This window comes from Anguilla anguilla, chromosome 4 (genome assembly GCF_013347855.1).
Source record: "Anguilla anguilla isolate fAngAng1 chromosome 4, fAngAng1.pri, whole genome shotgun sequence".
NCBI classification, from domain to species: Eukaryota; Metazoa; Chordata; class Actinopteri; order Anguilliformes; family Anguillidae; genus Anguilla; species Anguilla anguilla.
Genome location: NC_049204.1, coordinates 65,610,888 through 65,630,832, shown reverse-complemented (window position 1 = coordinate 65,630,832; position 19,945 = coordinate 65,610,888). Strand labels below are relative to the sequence as shown.

Here is a 19,945-nt window from a genome sequence, read left to right as displayed (position 1 = left end):
TTTTTATTAACAAAACTCAAAAGTAACTTAAACATCCAGTCAGAACTAGTGCCTTTGTTTCTATTAGTTAAGTAGCCTACTTGAAAATAATTGGTGTAGGCCTACTAAAAGTTTGAAAGAAGCAATAAGCCTAAGTATATTTTCCTGATGTGTATAATTGTTCAAAAGTGACCCAAGTGCACTTTCTTATTTTAAGAGATCATGCTATATTAGTGTGCTTATGATACTTTATTGGGTCCACCTTGCCAGAATGCAACAGTTCAATTTGTACAGTTACCAACAGTGATACAGTCGCAGTCACTTACAGGAATATATTTTTAATAAAAAATCATTTAAAAATCTAACTTTCTTCATAATTCTGAGTTCAGAACTTTCTACAAAATAAGTGAATGCTCTAAGCTTATCATGATCACCCACTCCTCCTTGTTGTTGTAGTCAGGTGTAACTGGGTCGCATAACTGGGTCCCGTGTGTGTGCAAAAAAACCATACAGATAAACGTAAATCTGATCTGTGCACTGTTCTAGCACAGAGAAGATGGCCCCTCCCCGGAGCCCCACCCTCTGCACTCATCGTCAGGCTCACTGAAGTGGAGGAATGTGGTCCTGCTCCACCTGAAGTCCCACCTGAAGACGCAGCACGGGGAAGTGAGCAGAACAGGAGACACGCCCACCCTTCCCAGCAATGCCGCAAAACCAGAACAACGTGCTGCAGATGCAAAAGGCACACCTGCATGCCACACACACAGACACACACATACTGCGCATATATAATGTGCAGTATACATAGGTCACATGCTGAAAACTCATCGGGCTTCCACTCTGCTATATTATCAATCACAATTCTGCACAACTGGGCCAAATTGTATCCAAATCTTTGTCCTGACTTTGTAGAAACATCAAATTGGTCTCTGTCAATTTTGCCCAATCGTTCATACCCACAGTGTTGAGGATGTAATTAAGTTTTCAATGAGAGTAAAGTCTTGAAATGGGTCAATTTTGACACGATCGTAACAGGATGGTAAAAAAGGGTGTCACACCTTACTATAATACCTTATTACCAAACCATAGCCACGTAGCTCGGGTGAGCATTTAAACTGTTCCCTGAACGCATACCTCAATCCTGATGTACCTTCCAGATGAAAGACCCTCTTTTACATTTTGTTGAATTTCTTTTAATAATTATGTTCTTAATGTAGGCCCTATCTGTTCTTTCAATTTATTGTGAAGCACTTTGTGTTGCACTAAGGTGCATGAAATGTGCTATTTAAATAGAGGATGATTGATTGTTTGGAATATTTTTCAAACTTATATGAGATATGCTGCGTTCCGTTTTGGAGGGCTGTAACAGTAACAACTGCCATATTTAATATGTAAGAATGCCATATTTAATAAGTTATTTAATATGCAAAAGATCCCTAACCACAACTACAGTAACAGCGTCCTTTAAACAGACGTGTAAGACAACATCGCTCAGTTCACGAAAATTTAGGAAAATTCCTGCATACCGCTGTGGTTCGTCCGTTTATTAGCCAACGGGTTTATTAGCCAATGAAAGGAAAATTAAACATTGTTAGGTAGTCCACCAGTTATATATAAACACATAGTTCAACCAGCTAGGAAAATATAATTTGTCTTGTCTCATGCTAAAATAGACCAATGTAAAACCAACTGAATGAATTCACGCATATTGCTATAGCAGTGAAAAAGGCAATGTATTACTCACAATATCAAGACCACCAGACTGACCGAGACCAACCTAAAACCGCTGGCGGTAGCAGACTTTATAACTGGGGGCGTGTTCGAGTGGAGGTCCCTGGGCAGTTGGCTTGCCTGACTTGACAAAACCCTGACCAGTTGGAACTGGGACAGTTTTTTGGGGGAAAAAAACAAACAAAAAAAGTGAAACTATGAAGAAAATGACATTGAGGGGTTAGCTAGCAGTGCTTTTTATGGTTGCAAGGGAGCAGGAGGTTGCACGGAAGGGGATTCCCCTTTTACTTAAAAAATCTTGAACAACTGGAGGAGAACGAGAGAAGGTTGTTTTAACCCTAACTCGCATTATTTCTTGATTTACATTGTTAGGGTAACGTTAGTCTGTATTTGTCTTTGAGAAACTACGCGACTTCGGCCAAGCACCATGAATTGTGCCACCGAGAAACTCCAAGCTCATCAAAGTTCTTAAATAAATACATATATTTTACATGTAGGATTTAAAGCTGTGGTCTATTTATTATTTGCACAAAGAAAGAACAAATTCGCAAAAGTGCACAAAACGTAATTTACAGAATCAACAGTGCTGGAGAGTTTGCACAAAGAAAGAATAAATGCACAAAAGTAATTTACAGAATCAAAAGTACTGGAGAGTTTGGAAAGCTTATGGGGTTTATACTAGAACCTCACCATAAGAAAATAACATCGCATTAATTGAAGAACCAAAAAGGATTGTATTAAATTTAAAAAAAAAAGAATAGTAGCAGTAATGAGAAAAACAACCAATTGTGAAATTTGAAATGAGCAGTTATGGGAAAGAGGAAGAAAATACTGCTGTTACATTGAAAGATTTAATAAAGAACTCATACCTGTGTTTGAACGTTGTTAGGGAGGGGGAAAATAATGTAAACAATTTGCTTTCTATAGGAAAGGAATGCCTTGTCATATGTGCATGAATATCTGAGTTAAGATTGAAATTGTGAAGATTGTAGGGATTGCCTCAGAAACATAATTTTGTACTTGAAGGTACATATTTGGAATTTGTTATATATAAGCATTTAGCAGATGCTCTTATTCAGAGCGTATTTTTTATTTATTACATAGCAGTTACATTGCGTCCATTTATTGGGTAACACTGGGTATATCCAGTATATATCCAGTCATTTATACAGCTGAATATACACTGCAGCAATGCAGGTTAAGTACCTTGCTCAAGGGTCCAACACCTTTTGGATCAGTTGGGAGGGCAACTGCAAGCCAAGCCTAATCGACCAATCAGTGCCCAGCCTCACTAATGCTCTTCTGGCTGAATGGAAGCAGATCCCTGCAGCAGTGTTCTAACGTCTATTATAAAGCCTTCCCTGAAGAGTGGAGGCTGCTATAGCCGTGAAGGGTGGACCCAACTCCATATCAATACCCATAATTATGGATGAGTTGTTGGATGTCAGGAGTCCACATACTTTTGGCCATGTGGTGTATGCTGTGAGGAAGGGCTGGGGGTGGCCTCTGCTCCCGTGGTGAACAGACCAGAAAACACAACAAGAGGTGCTGGCTTACCGCCTTTTATTCACCCAAAAACACGAAACAAAAGAAATCTTCCAGAACAAACGAATGGGCAATATGGCAACCAAAACTTCAGAGAAAAAAAAAAAAAAAATCACAAAAACACGCGCATGCACACGCTCTTCTTTCCCATAAGGAGGTTGTGAGACTGCTGTCCCGTGTCTTGAAGGTTGCTGTGGCCCTGCTGTGTTGCCTTTCCAGCTGCCATTTACAGCTTGTGATACTAATGACTCCACCAGTGCGTGCCAGTGGAATTACAATAGTCCAGAATGAAGAGACAAAGATTCAATGTGGTGGTTAGAGTACCTTACACCTTTTACAAATACAGAAGATGAACACACTCTCGCTGCAGTGTTATTCTCTACCTCTAAATACAGCCAGTCTTCCCTCTCTCTCATCCCAGATCACACAGTTTTACAGAGGATTCAACACCAACCCCAAACGCAGGATAGAGGGGCTGAGTGAATGTGGTCTGGACTCTGTGCAGGAGGGTCATTGTGTCAGAGACACTGTAGAAGGACAGAGTTCCTGCCCCATGATCCAGGTACACTCCTATTCTGGAGGAGCGGGGGAACAGGGATTGTAGTGCACTCAGCATTGTGCCAGAAATCGTAACCGGTGGAAGTGCAGCGCAAACTCCAGGACGTGTTATTAAATCCCATTATACCCTCATTACGGCCCCCTTTCCTCCTGATCTCTTTATATAACACTGCTATATAAACCCCATCCCCACTCCACTCAGCCTCCCAGTAACAGCGTCCAGACAGACCCTCTCTGCACAGCACTTGGGCCCGGTCCTCAAATCTCTCTGGATGATCAGGATATGACTGGATCCTTTCCACACGGGTCACCTTTCTGTTCCCCTCAGACAGACGGAGGTATTTATACGCTGTGTTGGGGTCCAGAGTGAGCCGACAGCAATCTGATGGAAGAGAAGGTTAAAATTTAATATGAGGACAGGTCTATCTATAGTCTACCTATGATACAGTATATTCTTGTTTCTCATAGAGAGAGGCTGGTGTGTGTGTGTGTGTGTGTGTTTAAATAAATAATGAAAAAAGCTCAGGCAGTGGTTATTGGCTCTCAGTAATTAACACTGGCCTGCCTGCTAAGTTACTGCTTAACCCTGTTTTCAGTTGTCACAGTTCCAGTACTTTTAATGACCAAATCTGCAGTGGTGGTTTGCAGTTTCCCACAAACCCACCGTCCGTCAGGACACTAAGGTCAGTCTGACGGCCCTGTTTTTTTATCCTGGCCACGGCAGTAGAGCTTTGGCAGGAAATTCATGGCAGAAAATTGTAAATATGTGCACTTTACGGGGTGCGTTACTTGGGGTGTAGCTCGTAGAGGACGATACATGAGCTCATGGGGCTCAGTGACATTGGCGGTTTGAATCCAGCTGCAATCTAAAGTCCTAAAAAAAGTCCTAAAAATATATATATATGTGTATATTGCCATCCAGGCAGTCACAAATTTGATTTTGAATTTTCTGTTTGATGGCTCTGGAAAATCCCAGGACATATTTTCCTCAAATAAAATTTGGATTTAGCTTCTCCCCCCCCCACCCCCCACTTGCAAGATGTAGAATGGCAAGCAGACTAGTGTGTGTGTGTGTGTGTGTGTGTGTGTGTGTGTGTCTCAGATGAGAGATTCAGAGCGAGCACTCACACTGTAAGAAATCCTCTCTAGTCCTGGGCTCTACAGCATGGACTTCTTTCACTGCAGGAACAGAGTGAGAGAAAAGGACAAAAAAATAAATATATATATATGCAGGGGGAGATTAAGGATGATGTCGACACATGGATTTAGAATATTATACTCCATATATTTGCTCCAATCATTGGTTAAGGGTTAAAATTTTTAACAACCTGATTCAGAAATTTTGACCAGTTCCACCTTGCAGAAGTCCTCCAGTTGCTCTTTTAGTTCAGAAACAGATTTTCTCACAGCCTCAAAAGAGATGTGTGGACTGACAGTGATGCTGGGCAAGTCTTCAGGTCCAGGAGGGACACAGAGAGACTGACAGCTCTGTAGACAGACGGACAGACAGACAGAGAACAGTCTCAACTCAGATTCTTGTGTAGATGTCAGTAACAGATATTTCTAAATGAGGAACACCCCTCACCATGTATGTACAATGTACATAGTGCAGACTGTCAGAGACCCAGTGATGTTACCTGGAGGAAATGGATGTGATCCTCTGTGTGTGAAAGCTGCTCCAGCTCAGCGTCTCTCCTCCTCAGCTCAGCAATCTCTTGCTCCAGTCGCTCCAGGAGTCCTTCAGTCCGACTCACTGCAGCCTTCTCCTGATCTCTGATCAGCTCTTTCACCTCAGAGCGCCTTCTCTCAATGGAGCGGATCAGCTCAGTAAAGATCCTCTCACTGTCCTCCTCTGCTGCCTGTGCAGAGCGCTGTTAGGAGACACAGAGAGAGGAGGGCTGTACATTTTAACTAGGCCTTTCACTCAGCTCTTACTGGGACCCCAAACAGCCTGTTCCCCACAGTGTGACTCAGTGGGATTGAGTCCCACAGGGCTGGAAAGTGGCCCAACACTGAGCTCCTCACTGGCTGACTGGAGGAGAGCCCTGACTGATCCCTGAAATCGCTGTTCCAGTAGCCAGCTGATGTCTTCTCCTCTGGTCAGTACCCACCTTGATTGACTGCACAGTCTGTCTCAGGTCCTGCAGCTCCTTCTCTCTCTCTTGAATTCTCTGCTGGAATTTACTCTGTATCGCCCCCAACTGCTTCTGTTGATCAAGTATTTTTTTCAATTATATTATAGTACAATGCATTCACATTTGTTAAATAATATCACTATGTTTAACACTAAATATAATAAATAAGCGTCATCTTATTTGAAATTCTGCAGATCAGTTTGTAAAAGTGAACTGGTCTTTTATGTAAAGCTTCTAAACTGTGTGAGTGAACTAGCTGCTCCAGCCATGTTGATTCCCATTCAGGGAAAGAACAGGGGGGTGAGGGGTGTGAACAGAGCTGTCACAGAGAGCTGACTTGGGTTCACTTCCTGCTCTTACTGCTTTATCACGTGGACTTCAGACCTGAAATCACTGCCTTTTAAAATTATTTTTTCAAATGTATTCAACTTTACTTTATATATATATATATATATATATATATATATATTCAATAACATAACAGGTCTTAATTTTACATACCGTAGTTATAATCTAAAATGATTTCTGCCTTTACTGTAACAAAGCATGAGTGTCATGTTTATGAGCTCCAGTGCTTACCTGTTTCTCAGTCTTTTCTGCTGCAGCTGAGACTGTATCATGGCCTCTGTGTTCATCCATCGTACACAGATAACAGATACACTGCTGATCAGTACGACAGTAAACCTCCAGCAGTTTGTCATGATGAGAGCAGATCTTCTCCTGCAGGTTTCCAGTGGCTTTGACCAGTTTGTGCTTCTTAAGAAGAGGAGATTCATAGTGAGGCTGGAGGTGAGTTTCACAGTAAGAGGCCAGACACACCAGACAGGACTTGACAGCTTTGCGCTTTCTCCCAGTGCAGAAATCACACTCCACATCTCCAGGTCCAGCGTAACAGTGAGCAGGAAGAGCAGCTTGGAGTCCTGTATTCTTCAGTTTCTCTACCACTTCAGCAAACATGGTGTTTTTTCTTAAAACAGGCCTTGGAGTGAAGGTCTGTCTGCACTGGGGACAGCTGTAGACACCAGTATGATCATCCTGATTCCAGCAGCCCTTAATACAGCCCATACAATAACTGTGCCCACAGGGAATAGTCACTGGATCATTTAGTATATCCAGACAGATTGCACAGCTGAACTGGTCCTGATACAGAAGATCTGCAGCCTGTGCCATTTCAATTCTCAAAGTGACAGAGGTTAGCTTTAGTTCAGAATGTAGTGTAGTTTCTCTGAATCCGTGTGAGAAAGAGCAGGAGATATTTCCTGGTTCTGAGCAGACCCGCCTAGATGCTGATCTCTGTTAATACCTTACTGAGACTGAGTTAAATTTATTTTCTCTGAAACTGTATGACAGAGAGAGGGGGAGTGACTTCCTGGTTGTGTGGTGTTAGACTGATGAGGGGCTGAGCAGCACGGGTTTTGTAGAAAGGAAGATGTGATCTGTCTGGTCGTACCTGTTTCATACCTGAGGTTTGGTGATGGGGGCAAGCCACAGTACATGGAGAGTGGGAGTGTACCAGCACACTATTTTATTGTTACTGTCATTTTCAGTAAGACATATGGAATGTTTCACAGTCTACTTCCTGCTCTGTGAAGAAATACATTAAAGTGTCAACAAATTACCAGTCATTCATTTTATTTCACATTCAGTTTTTTTTCCTCCAAATCTCAACATTTCTCCAATATCACTGGTTAAGTTTGGGAAGAAAGGTATTATATGTACATTTCCAAATACAGTATTCGGTTTCGGCTACACCTCTAGTTCCTTCCAGGTGGCAGTACACAAATTCCAGTAAACAGTTTTCAGACTATTCAGACAAATTCCAGACTAGTTTCATAACAACATATATTTATGAGAATCTACATGCGAAGTGATGTGATTTTATATTCGGTATATAATACATTATCGTTTCTAAATAACAAGGTTATACTTCATATGACATATAGAATGTAATGTTTGTGCGTAATGCATTGTGTATATATATGTATATATATAATAGGAGGGTCATTGTATATATATATGTATATATATTGTGTTGACCATTTTCCCAATGACACTTTTCAGGAAGTAGGAAAACTGAGAAAGAAGGTGCTTGAACTCACAAAAACCAGGAAGTGAAGCTAAAAAAATGAATCTCCACAATGAAATGAGAGTTTATTGTAAGAGCAGCAAGAAAAAAAAAATCTGAAGAAGTTTCGAGAAGTGTGGAGCAGCAGCACTAGAACGACAAACTGTGGGAGACTAAATCCTCACAGCCCCCCCTGCAGGGCTCTACTGGGAATTGCTCCTTGTTTTTCTGCATAGTAATGCCATTAATGTCCTTTAACTAAAACATGGAGATGCTCCATGCACTAATGTGCTATTTCCCACCCATGGTTGTATGCTGCCATCAGCTTCAATAATATGTGGGTGGGGTACTGGGGGGGGGGGGGTCTCCTTATATGTTTTACTTAGAATAGGTGGCACACTGGGTAATGCTGTCAGGATCAATCAGAGCTGAACCCCAAGCAGCCGGCACCTGCTTCCCCAGGTAAAGCAGGGATATTTGGCGGGTTTATGTGAGGTTCAGGTTATTGCCTGATACCCTTCTACAAAAAGGTTCTGTTTCTTACCATATACAAAATCCAGACAACAAACCTTAAATCATTAGCACATTTTATTGAATCCAAAAAATGGCTATATAATAAAGTGATCAGCACCCCAATCGATCGCCATACAGTTCTTTTCAATTAGAATAATGTTTTTCAGGCGTACAATGTGGTGTTTTCAGCATATAAACTAAAAATAAAAGATTAATTCAAGTGCCAACACAAAGATGATCACATGACCCTATTTCCCAAAAAAAAAGAATACATGATATGATTTCTGTGTTTATGATATAAGCTGTTATGACTCACTGTATAGGAGAAAATAAATTATCTTAAACAAAGGAGAAATAAAAATGAGAAATGAATAGATTAAAAACCCTAAGTTTGATAAATGAAAACACCTGAACTATGATAGTGTGCTGAGATAGCTGGCTGAGCGCTTTCAAGCTTCCTATGGCTGAGTGCGACTAACTGGTGAATTACATGTCTGAGAACACATACAAAAATTAAATGCTTTTGAAAAATAAATTCATGACATGACAACAGACCGCACTTTTCACTTTTCATAATTTTACTGATAGCAATTAGTCCTTTTTTATTCACCCTGCAATGAACAAGGCTTTAGCACGAAATCATTTTTGAGAGAGTGAAGGTCAATTCTTTTTTTTTGTTCTGAATCCAGTGGTTTTGATCAGTTAAAACCTCTCACTTATTCAGCATACAGAATGCATTTATTTTAGTTAATTTGGTAATTATTATTGCAAGATATTAATTTACACTACAGGAATTTATCAGACTCCCTTACCCAAAGCAACTTACACAACTCTTACATAGCATGCATAGTGCATACATTTAGACAGCTGGATATATGTACTGAAGCAATGCAGGTGCCTTGCTCATGGGTACAATGACAGTGTCCTACCCGGGAATCGAACCCGTGACCTTTTTGGTTACAGGCGGCGAGCTAGCAGATCAACCTGTTCACAGATGTGGAGCAGCAAAAAAACAAACAAAAAAACAGTTCCGTTACATCCCTTGTTGAGGAATGTCCGGGTGAAGCCCAGTGAAATGCTTGAGTCTTGAGGGACACACTTCTTTCAGCAGTGTCCATTTCTCAGCCTTAAAGCACCCATCCGAGTCTGAGAAGGAGAAACCCCCACAGCGCCTGTTCTGTGCGAGGATGTGGATGCAGGTCTTAGTAAAAGAGGCCGGAGCCCCCTAAGGGAGCACCAGACAAACCCCTGTTGCTGCCAAAGCCCCCGAGACTCAAGCCCCCACCTGCAACCGGAGCAGTGAGAGAAGAAGCTGATGGAGCGGTTGACCCTAAAAACATAAAAACATCCATAAAAACACATCTGAAAATGCCCCATCTTACTGCAGTACTCATTTCAGTGACGTGTGCACATTTATACAGTACTTATACTGTACTAGTACAGTTACACGTTTTTTTGTTTTGGCTCTGTAGTCCAGAACATTGGATTTGTAATGAAGCAATATGAGGTCTAAAGTAAAGACTGTCAGCCTTAATTTGACTTGATTGCTGCCCTTTTTATTCATGGTCCCCCCATATTTGAGGACCCAAACTAAATGGACAATTGGATGCTCAGCTTTTTCTTGGCCAGCTGTCTGTTGTTGCATCAGTACGTCATTCACACGAAAGTTAACTAAAGGTCTCGACATGGTCTTGGTGTCGAAAGAAGAAATTAATTGCTCATACTGTAATCCAAAGCAGGTGCATCTGTGAAACCTGGTGGAGGTAGTGTTATGGCTTGGGCATGTCTGGCTGTCACTAGAACTGACTCACTTGTCTTTACTGATGATGTGGCTGATGACGGCAGTAGCAGGATGGATTCTGAAGTGTACAGATCAAACCAAATGCCTGAAAACCCATTGGACGGTGCCTCACATAGCAGCAGAACAATGACCCCGAACACAAACACTGTTTGCAACCAGTTTTTCAGAACTCAAAATGTTTAATGTTCTTGACTGGCCAAGTCAATCACCCACCCTGAATCCAATTTGGCACACGCCTCACTTGGTGAAGACGAGACTGAAGGCGGAACACCGCACAAACAAACAGGAGCTGAAGATGTCGGCAGTACAGGCCTGGCAGCGCATCACAGGGACAGATACCCCACGTCAGGTGATGCCTGTGGGTCCCGAACTTTAGGCAGTCATTGAATGCAAATGATTTCCAACCAACCGCTAAATATGACGACAATTTCAAATTATGTTAATTTCTACATTTACTTTTGTTCCCCTAAAATGAAGGACTATATAAAAATGGCTGTCAGTTCTTTGTGGATCACCCAAAATGGATGTCAGTACCCTCAAATTAAAGCTTTTTAATTTATAATTAAACAGTCTGCACTGTAACCGCATGTTCATTCATTTCAGATCCAATGTGCTGGAGTACAGAGCCAAAAATAAAAAAACATCAAAAATAATGCCACTGTCCCAATACTTTTGCATTTAACAATATATTTATTATTTCTTACGGCACACACGTTCTCACACACATGCACACACACACACGTTCTCACACACACACACGCACATAAACACACGTACATTCAGACACACACACATGTTCTCACACACAAACGCGCACACAGGCTGTCACACACACACACACACATTCACTCACCCACACACTCACACACACGCACATTCACTCACACACACACTCACACACACACGCACACACATGTTCTCACACACACATGCACATTCACACACATACACACATTCTCACACACACTGACACGCACACACACAAACATGCACACACTCACACACACACAAACACATTCAGACACACATTCGCACACACACACAAGCACATTCGGGCACACACACACACACACACGTTCTCACACATTCACACACACATTCACACACACACACAGCCACAGTTCCTCAGTCGTCACCTGCAGCAGAGGACGCGGGAGCAGCAGTCGAGCCGAGCGTGGTGTTGGCCGGCTGGCCGAACTGGAGGCCGGGCTATACCTGGGGGGGGGCTCCGAACGAGAACCCCGCAATAGAGGTGCCAAATGCTGCAGAGGAGAAGAACACGTTGTGGGATAGTCGAGTGTTACAGTGATGATGACTTTTTATAGGCCAACCCAGACATTTCTTCCACCATGGGTTCCCTAGGACAGATTTCCAATGCTTTTCTCCCATCACACACACACACGCACGTCCTCACACACACACACACACACGCACGCACACATCCTCACACACACGCACGCACACGTCCTCACACACACGCACGCACACGTCCTCACACACACACACACACACACGCACGCACACATCCTCACACACACGCACGCACACGTCCTCACACACACGCACGCACACGTCCTCACACACACACGCACGCACACGTCCTCACACACACACACACACACGCACACGTCCTCACACACACGCACGCACACGTCCTCACACACACACACACACACACACACACACACACACGTCCTCACACACGCACGCACGCACACGTCCTCACACACACACACACACACGTCCTCACACACACACGCACGCACATGTTCTCACACACACATGCACATTCACACACATACACACATTCACACACACACACAGCCACAGTTCCTCAGTCGTCACCTGCAGCAGAGGACGCGGGAGCAGCAGTCGAGCCGAGCGTGGTGTTGGCCGGCTGGCCGAACTGGAGGCCGGGCTATACCTGGGGGGGGGCTCCGAACGAGAACCCCGCAATAGAGGTGCCAAATGCTGCAGAGGAGAAGAACACGTTGTGGGATAGTCGAGTGTTACAGTGATGATGACTTTTTATAGGCCAACCCAGACATTTCTTCCACCATGGGTTCCCTAGGACAGATTTCCAATGCTTTTCTCCCACTGGGATTTCGTTTTCTCCCAAAAATAAAGTCTGTGGTTAATGAACGATAAATTACACTCATTAATACTGTCTCTACCGCAAATTTTTTTTGTTTGTGCTTTAAACAATAAGTTACTAACAAGTTGCTATTTTGAAACTACAATGGTTGGTGCGTGCAGGCGGGCTGGTATGGAAACTAGATTGGTAGTTGCCAGAATGCAACCATTGTTGTCAGCAGAAAACAAAACCCCTGTGAGAAAAAAGGGAACCCAGGGCTCAAAAATGTGTGCTTACTTCTGTGTTTTAGGACTACAAACTGTAATACTCTATACTGCAGAGATCTTACCTTTAACCTTCATAACATTAAATGTACCCATGATGGCCAGCAGGAGTGTGAACAGTAGACCTAAATCTTTGTTCCATGTAATACCTCAGATTTGACTTCATGGTTTGGTATATATATTTGGTATATATAGTATATATGTGTGTGTATGAGTGTGTGCGTGTGTGCGTGTGTGTGTGTGAGCGCTCTACAGTATAGACTACTTTCACTGCAGAGACAGAGTGAGAGAAAATGTCAAAAAGAAAGATACATGCATATATAAAGAGGGGGACAAAGAGAAATTTCAGGATGGGGATTGGGGATAATGTCTACACTGAGATGGATTTCTAAAAGATAATTATAATCACTTTGCTGCATGGGACCATTGTTTTGGATGGAATAAAAACTAGAAAAAAATGATTTTTCTTCATAAATCTTTTAACTACCTGAATTAGATATTTTGACCAGTTCCACCTTGAAGACGTCCTCCAGCTGCTTATTCAGTTCAGAGACCGATTTCGTCACAGCTTCAAAAGAGCTGTGTGGGCTGACAGTGATGCTGGGAATGGCTCCAGGTCCAGGAGGGACACAGACAGACTGAAAGTTCTGCAGACAGACAGACAGGCAGGCAGACAGAGAACAGTCGAAACACAGAAAATTACTGGGATTAAAAAATCTGGAGTGAGAAAAACGTGTGAAAAGAGTATTTTCTGACCTGTACCCATGTGTTCAGGGTTCGTCTTTTTCAATCAATTATTTTTAGTGTTGATTTATTAGGTATATAGGAGGCTGATTCAACTCCACACCGGTGTTGATTACACGCTTGGTGCTGTGCTGTGCCCAGTGAATTTCAATGTTGTTTTTGTGTGGTTAGGCAAGTAAGAGTGAAAATTTGTCTTTGACCAATTAGCTGTCCATTTTATAGTTGTATATGTGGTGTGGGGATGGTTGGTTTAAGCAGCCACACCTGCCCTGGGTCAGGCTAATTAGACCTGGCCAATTGGATAAGTGGTTAAGAATTAGATAATTGGCCAGGCTAATTGGACCCAGGAACAGGAGTGGCTGCACCTGTGCGTAGTGAGGTAATCACTGCGCACAGGTTAAATCTGCCATCCCCACTCACACGGGGAGCTCTCTGTCATGACAGGGTTTTTACATCTGCTCATTTGGCGTTACCATCTTGCCAAACCCTCGTAAAATAAATCTGGACTGTTGGAACATCTTCTCCCTGTGTCTCTGTGCTGGAGGGCCCCAAGGAAAGCCACTTCGGTGGCCTGTGGCAGGCGTGTTTGCCACGGTATACTTTAAAATGTCAGGCACACAATTATGCAAATTTGCATAACATTTAACCCTGTATTGCTCAGAAACCCTTGTTTTCATACATAAACAGTATATGCACTTAGATGTAATATTAGCTTTCTCACGATACTTTCTGAAACGATCTCATTTTCATTGGATTCACTGTAAACTCTTGACCTAATCAACAGGGCAGAACTCAATCTGAAAGATCTCTTGTAGTTCATTTTGTTCATCCCTTTTATGAATTTATAGACCTCAATCAAATCATCCTTTTTGATCAAGTCTCCTTTTACTAAACTTGAAGAGATTACAGTTTTTTCTTGATTGCTAACACACTAAAACTGGTTCTTTTAGCAAAAACTCCCAAATTATTATTTCAGTTCTCAGAGAGGACCAACACATCTCTCAAAACTATGAACTCTTTTCACTTGTTTTAACACATGCTGCAAATTGTTAAACTTTTTCTGCAAATCTCTACAAACAAATGCTCTCATGAATCACTGGTTACACACTGTGCTCATGCAACAAACACAAGTAGTCAAAACAGTTAACTCAAGTCATCACAACCTAAACTCAGGTAACACACCTTTCTCTAGGTGCAAACACTTTGAAGCAAAATTGTTTACACACCGGTCACAATCTCTGGATCAATAAATAGGGCCACAGTTTGCGTCCATTTGCGATCCTCAAAATGGACAAACTGTCCAAAGATTAGGAAGACAAAGGAGACGAAGAGGCAGGAGACAATTTGTCCCAGACGAAATATGTGCCACCTTGATTGACAATGTGCTGGTGAGAATTGTTTCATTAAATGTGTCTTAGCAATCAAAAAAAAACTGTAAGCATCCTAAATCTTTCCTCATAGCTTTTATCTTTCATACCAGGAATCAATTTGGTTGCCCTTCTTTGAACCTTTTCCAGAGCCTCTATAGCTTTCTTGTAGTGTGGCCCCCAGTGCTGCACACAATGCTCCAAGTGGTCTAACAAATGTATTGTATAAGGTGGGTATAACTTTCTTGGATTATACTCAATGTTTTGGCTATATACCCCAGCATCCTTTGGGACATTTTTTTTACTGCTACAGCACAGTGCCTAAAACCTAAAAGGCTTTGATCAAAAATTACCCCCAAGTCTTTTTCAAATTGAGCACATTCCAGTTTTGTTCCTCCCATAAAATAATACTGCATAATGTTTTTATTTCCCACATGCAGAACTTTACATTTAGCTATGCTGAATTTCATTTGCCAGTTTTCTGCCAAATTCTGGATTTTAAATCTTCTTGGATGACTTTAATAGATTTCTAACTATTGGCTGGGCCTCCTAGTTATGTATCATCTGCAAATTCGACTAATGCACTTTCTATGTCCCTGTCAAGGTGATTTAAATGAGGAACAGCTGTGGTCCCAGCACTGATCCTTGTGGGACTCCACTTCCCACAGTTCCCTACTCAGCTACTATCACTCCTACCACTACTGTTTGTGTACTGTTTCAAATCCACTCTGAAATACCTCCTCTAATATCCTACTGTCTTGAAGTCTGTCATGTGGTACCTTATCAAATGGCTTTTGGAAACCTATGTAAATAATACCATAAGTATTGTTATAATGAAAAGACCTTGGTAGCATCTTCAAAGAATACCTGAAGGTTTGTCAGGCATCTTCCCTTGCAAAAACCATGCAGGCTATCCCTTATGATGTTGTTATTTTCAAGAAACACTTCTAACTTGTCTCTAATATAGATTCCAATATTGTACATGTGATGCAAGTTAAATTGACAAGCCTGTAGTTTCCTGGATCAGTACGGTCCCCTTTCTTATATATTGGTATTATACTACATTGCTTCCAGTCCTCAGGTATTTCCCCAGATTCTAAAGACTGTCTAAAATACCTGCCAGTGGTATAAGATGATCTCACCTAACTCTTTGATTACTCTTGGGAATATACTATCAGGGCCTGCTGCCTGAGAAGTCTCTTCAAGAGTTAACTCCCAAAAAAAGCTAGTTTAACTATGGGCTAGAGTCACACTTGTACAATCAAACAGTGTTGATCACAGGGAGCTTATTCCAAATATCAAAATTCAGATTCAGATTCCTGTGCAGATGCTAGATCTTGAGGAACACACTTCTCCATGTACTGTATGTGCAATGTACATAGTGCAGACTGTCAGAGAGCCAGTGATGTTACCCGGAGGAAATGGATGTGATCCTCTGTGTGTGAAAGCTGCTCCAGCTCAGCGTCTCTCCTCCTCAGCTCAGCAATCTCCTTCTCCAGTTGCTCCAGGAGTCCTTCAGCCCGACTCACTTCAGCCTTCTCCTGATCTCTGATCAGCCCTTCTACCTCAGAGCGCCTTCTCTCAATGGAGCTGATCAGCTCAGTAAAGATCCTCTTGCTGTCCTCCACTGCTGCCTGTGCAGAGCGCTGTTAGGAGACACAGAGAAAGGAGGGCTGTACATTTTAACTAGGCCTTTCACTCAGCTCTTACTGGGACCCCAGACAGCCTGTTCCCCACAGTGTGGGTCAGTGGGATTGAGCCCCACAGGGCTGGAAAGTGGCCCAACACTGGGCTCCTCACTGGCTGACTGGAGGAGAGCCCTGACTGAGCCCTGAAATGGCTCTTCCAGCAGCCAGCTGTTGTCTTCTCATCTGGTCAGTACCCACCTTGAGTGACTGCACAGCCTGTCTCAGATCCTGCAGCTCCTTCTCTCTCTCCTGGATTCTCTGCTGGAATTTACTCTGTGTTGCCCCCAGCTGCTTCTGTGGACAGATTATTTTCACAGTTATATTATAGTACACTGCATTCACATGTGTTTAATAATTTTCTCATATTTAACATTAAATACTATAAGTAAGCATCAAATTATTTGAAATTCTGCATGTCTGTGGAGAAGTGTTCTGGCCTCATAAGTAAAGCTTCTAAACTGTGTGAGTGTGAACTAGCTGCTCCAGCCGTGTTGATTCCCTTTCAGGGAGTGAATAGGGGAGTGAGGGGTGTGACTTGGGGTCACTTCCTGCTCTTACTGCTTAATCACTGTGTACTTCCGTATGGAAATCACTGTGCTGTTCAATTATTTTTCAAAATACATAAAATATTTCAAATGCACTTCATAAATATTTGAAACTAAGTATATAAAACATGTCATAAACCTGAATATTGGCAGTTTAAGCCAAGATTATATCTATCATTACTGTAAAAAAAGGTTGAGTGTTTTGTGTAAGAGTTTCAGTGCTTACCTGTTTCTCAATTCTTTCTGCTGCAGCTGAAACTGTGTTATGCCCGCTGTGTTTATCCATCACACAGGGGTAACAGATACACTGCTGATCAGTACGACAGTAAACCTCCAGCAGTTTGTCATGATGAGAGCAGATCTTATCCTGCAAGTTTCCAGTGGCTGTGACCAGTTTGTGCTTCTTAAAGGCAGGAGATTCAAAGTGAGGCTGGAGGTGAGTTTCGCAGTAAGACACCAGGCACACCAGACAGGACTTGCCGGCTTTGCGCTTTCTTCCAGTGCAGGCATCACACACCACGTCTCCAGGTCCAGCATAACAGTGAGCAGGAGGAGCAGCTTGGAGTCCTGTCTTCTTCAGTTTATCCACCACTTCAGCCAACATAGTGTTTTTTCTTAAAACAGGCCTTGGGATGAAAGTTTCTCTGCACTGGGGACAGCGATAAACACCAGTATAATCATCCTGATCCCAGTAGCCCTTAATACAGCCCATACAGTAATTGTGTGCACAGGGAATAGTCACCGGATCCTTCAGCAGATCCAGGCAGATCGCACAGCTGAACTGGTCCTGATACAGAAGATCTGCAACCTGTGCCATTTTACTGCTAAAAAAACAGAGATTAGTTTTAGTTCAGAATGCAGAGAAGTCTTCGTGAATCAGTGCGAGAAAGAGCAGGAGATATTTCCTAGTTGGAGCGGACTCAACTGTATGATGGCCTCTGTTATTTTACTGCTCACACTGACAGAGACTAGAGTTAAGTTTCGTTTCTCTGAAACTGCGTGACAGAGAGTGTGTGAGTGACTTCCTGGTTCTGCCCACACCTGCAGGGTGTGTGGTGCTGGACTGAGGCCAGGCTGAGCAGATCTGGGATTGTAGACAAAGAGCAGACTTTCAGCAGCTCGTGAAACACACAGACTCTCTCACTGCACAGCTGTACTACTGTTCACTGCTCTCAGTCTATAAAGTTCTGGAGTTCAAGTTTTGGCGAGTTGAAATGTTTCGTGAGGTCAGGCTTTTACAGTTAGGATTTTTTTTTTTTTTTTGCGAGGTCAAGTTCTTTTGCGAGTAGTAATCCATTTGGGGGGGATCTACGTTTAGCCGATGGTGATGCGTCTCTACTGGCCAGCCTACTTTGGAGTGACAGTTTCACAGTTTGGCTACACGCAATCAGATTTGATCTCCAACGTGTAAATTGTGCCCCATTCAATAGATGGGAGGCCTTGGCGATGAAGGCGTAGCCTATACAGCTTAATAATATATAGCCTATATAGACTGTTACAGTGATGACGTCTTTTTATAGATCAACCTGGACATTTCTTCCACCGTTGGGTTTGCTCGGCAGATTTCCAATGCTTCCCCCCCTCCCCCCCCCTTAGGGATTTCATTTTGTTTCTGTGGTAAGCGTATGCCTAAGACAGTAGGAGACCTTGTCCTGCTCAGGGACAACCAAATCAAGCAACATGACTGGCCAGCTGGGTTAGTCAGCAAAGCCTTTCCCAGTGATGACAGAGAAGTCTGAAAAGTGGAAATAAAAACAGAATGTGACTGTACACTTAAGTTTCTACTGAGACCAGTTTCTGAGGTCATTTCTATGGACTGAATTGTTGTTACATGTTGTTGGCGCCCTCTGCTGGTTACGTTTATTATTATGTTAAGCGCGTCCTTGATGCATTGTCGTTAATTGTTCGTCAAACATGAAAAAGAGCAAGTCTACCTTCTTTCTTCCCCTCCATAACAGCTCTTGTTGAAGCACTATCTCTGAATAATCAGTTAACAAGAGTTACAGTATTTGCAAATTTTCTTGAGTTTTAGTTTGTCTACAGGTATTTCATTAACGCTTTTGTGTTCGTGTTACTAACGTCATTTATTTATACTTGTTCGCGGCTGTTGCTATGATAATTAAATCTACTGTTGGTTACAATCACGTGATATGCTATTTATGTTTGGCTAAGTGTATAAAATTCCACGCTATATTACCCTACCCTAAATGATACACTTGCTAAATAGTTGTGCAAGTGTTATGTTTTGTTTTACGCGTGAGAAACATTAGCAACTCCGTTGCTTTGAGGGACCTAGTGATTCAATTGTACTGTTTGTGTGCAGTCACTGATGTTTGTTTATGTTATTGCATTTGACCATTTTTGCTAAACTCAGTGTCTGTTCCATTCTGGTTTGGCAGTTTTACAAATTTTCTTCCAGTAAAGGAAACTCAGAAACTCAACTCCTGCTTCTGGACCTTTATTAGAAGTGTGTTTAGCTGGCTGCATAGCCATGTAAGCGTACACACAGTGAGGGCAGCACATTGTCCACGTTACCGACGATCTTCACGGCTGCTTCCGAGGTTCAGCAGTCCACTTTTCATGGCCAAGTCATCGTTATCTCGCTTCCTGTGTGGAAAAGGTGTGTGAGGTCATCGCGTTCTCTGATGACTTTCCACAGCAAACTGTATCGTATAATTTAAAAATACGTACTGGTGGCGATGTAAACACACATTTGGCCACTGGACTCCCATATCTGAAGGTTTTTGGTCAATCTACAGAGGGACACAGTGCCATTTGGTCAAATTATGTACGTTTTTGGTTATATAATACTCACGTTTTTGGTTATATAATACTCACGAATGCACTCGTCAGAGGTCAGCTAATGAGTAATCAAAGAAATCTTTAAATAAAATAGAAAGCATGCCAACGAGTCTT

At 42.4% G+C, this 19,945-nt stretch overlaps 1 protein-coding gene and 1 pseudogene across 1 annotated transcript; both read right to left on the bottom strand.

The window, feature by feature from the left end:
• Positions 1–3,252: 3,252 nt before the first annotated feature.
• On the bottom strand, positions 3,253–7,233 carry LOC118225978 (annotated as a pseudogene).
• Positions 7,234–8,583: 1,350 nt separating this feature from the next.
• LOC118226009 (E3 ubiquitin/ISG15 ligase TRIM25-like) lies at positions 8,584–19,822 on the bottom strand. Its single transcript, XM_035415238.1, has 9 exons — positions 19,721–19,822; positions 19,565–19,636; positions 17,256–17,853; positions 16,683–16,778; positions 16,209–16,442; positions 13,173–13,332; positions 12,173–12,298; positions 11,464–11,589; positions 8,584–9,856 (listed from the first exon to the last, which is right to left on the bottom strand). The coding sequence occupies exons 1-7, from the start codon at positions 19,759–19,761 to the stop codon at positions 12,246–12,248; spliced, it is 1,254 nt and encodes a 417-aa protein (XP_035271129.1). The 5' UTR covers positions 19,762–19,822; the 3' UTR covers positions 8,584–9,856; positions 11,464–11,589; positions 12,173–12,245.
• Between the last annotated feature and the right edge of the window lie 123 nt (positions 19,823–19,945).

Excerpts from the sequence above, each read along its gene's own strand:
- LOC118226009 (XM_035415238.1), bottom strand. The coding sequence starts at position 19,761 with ATGGGAGTCCAGTGGCCAAATGTGTGTTTACATCGCCACCA. Across the intron at positions 16,779-17,255 it reads CAGAAAGAATTGAGAAACAG|AAGCAGCTGGGGGCAACACA; the intron begins GTAAGCACTGAA and ends ATCTGTCCACAG. Across the intron at positions 16,443-16,682 it reads AGGCTGTGCAGTCACTCAAG|CGCTCTGCACAGGCAGCAGT; the intron begins GTGGGTACTGAC and ends GTCTCCTAACAG.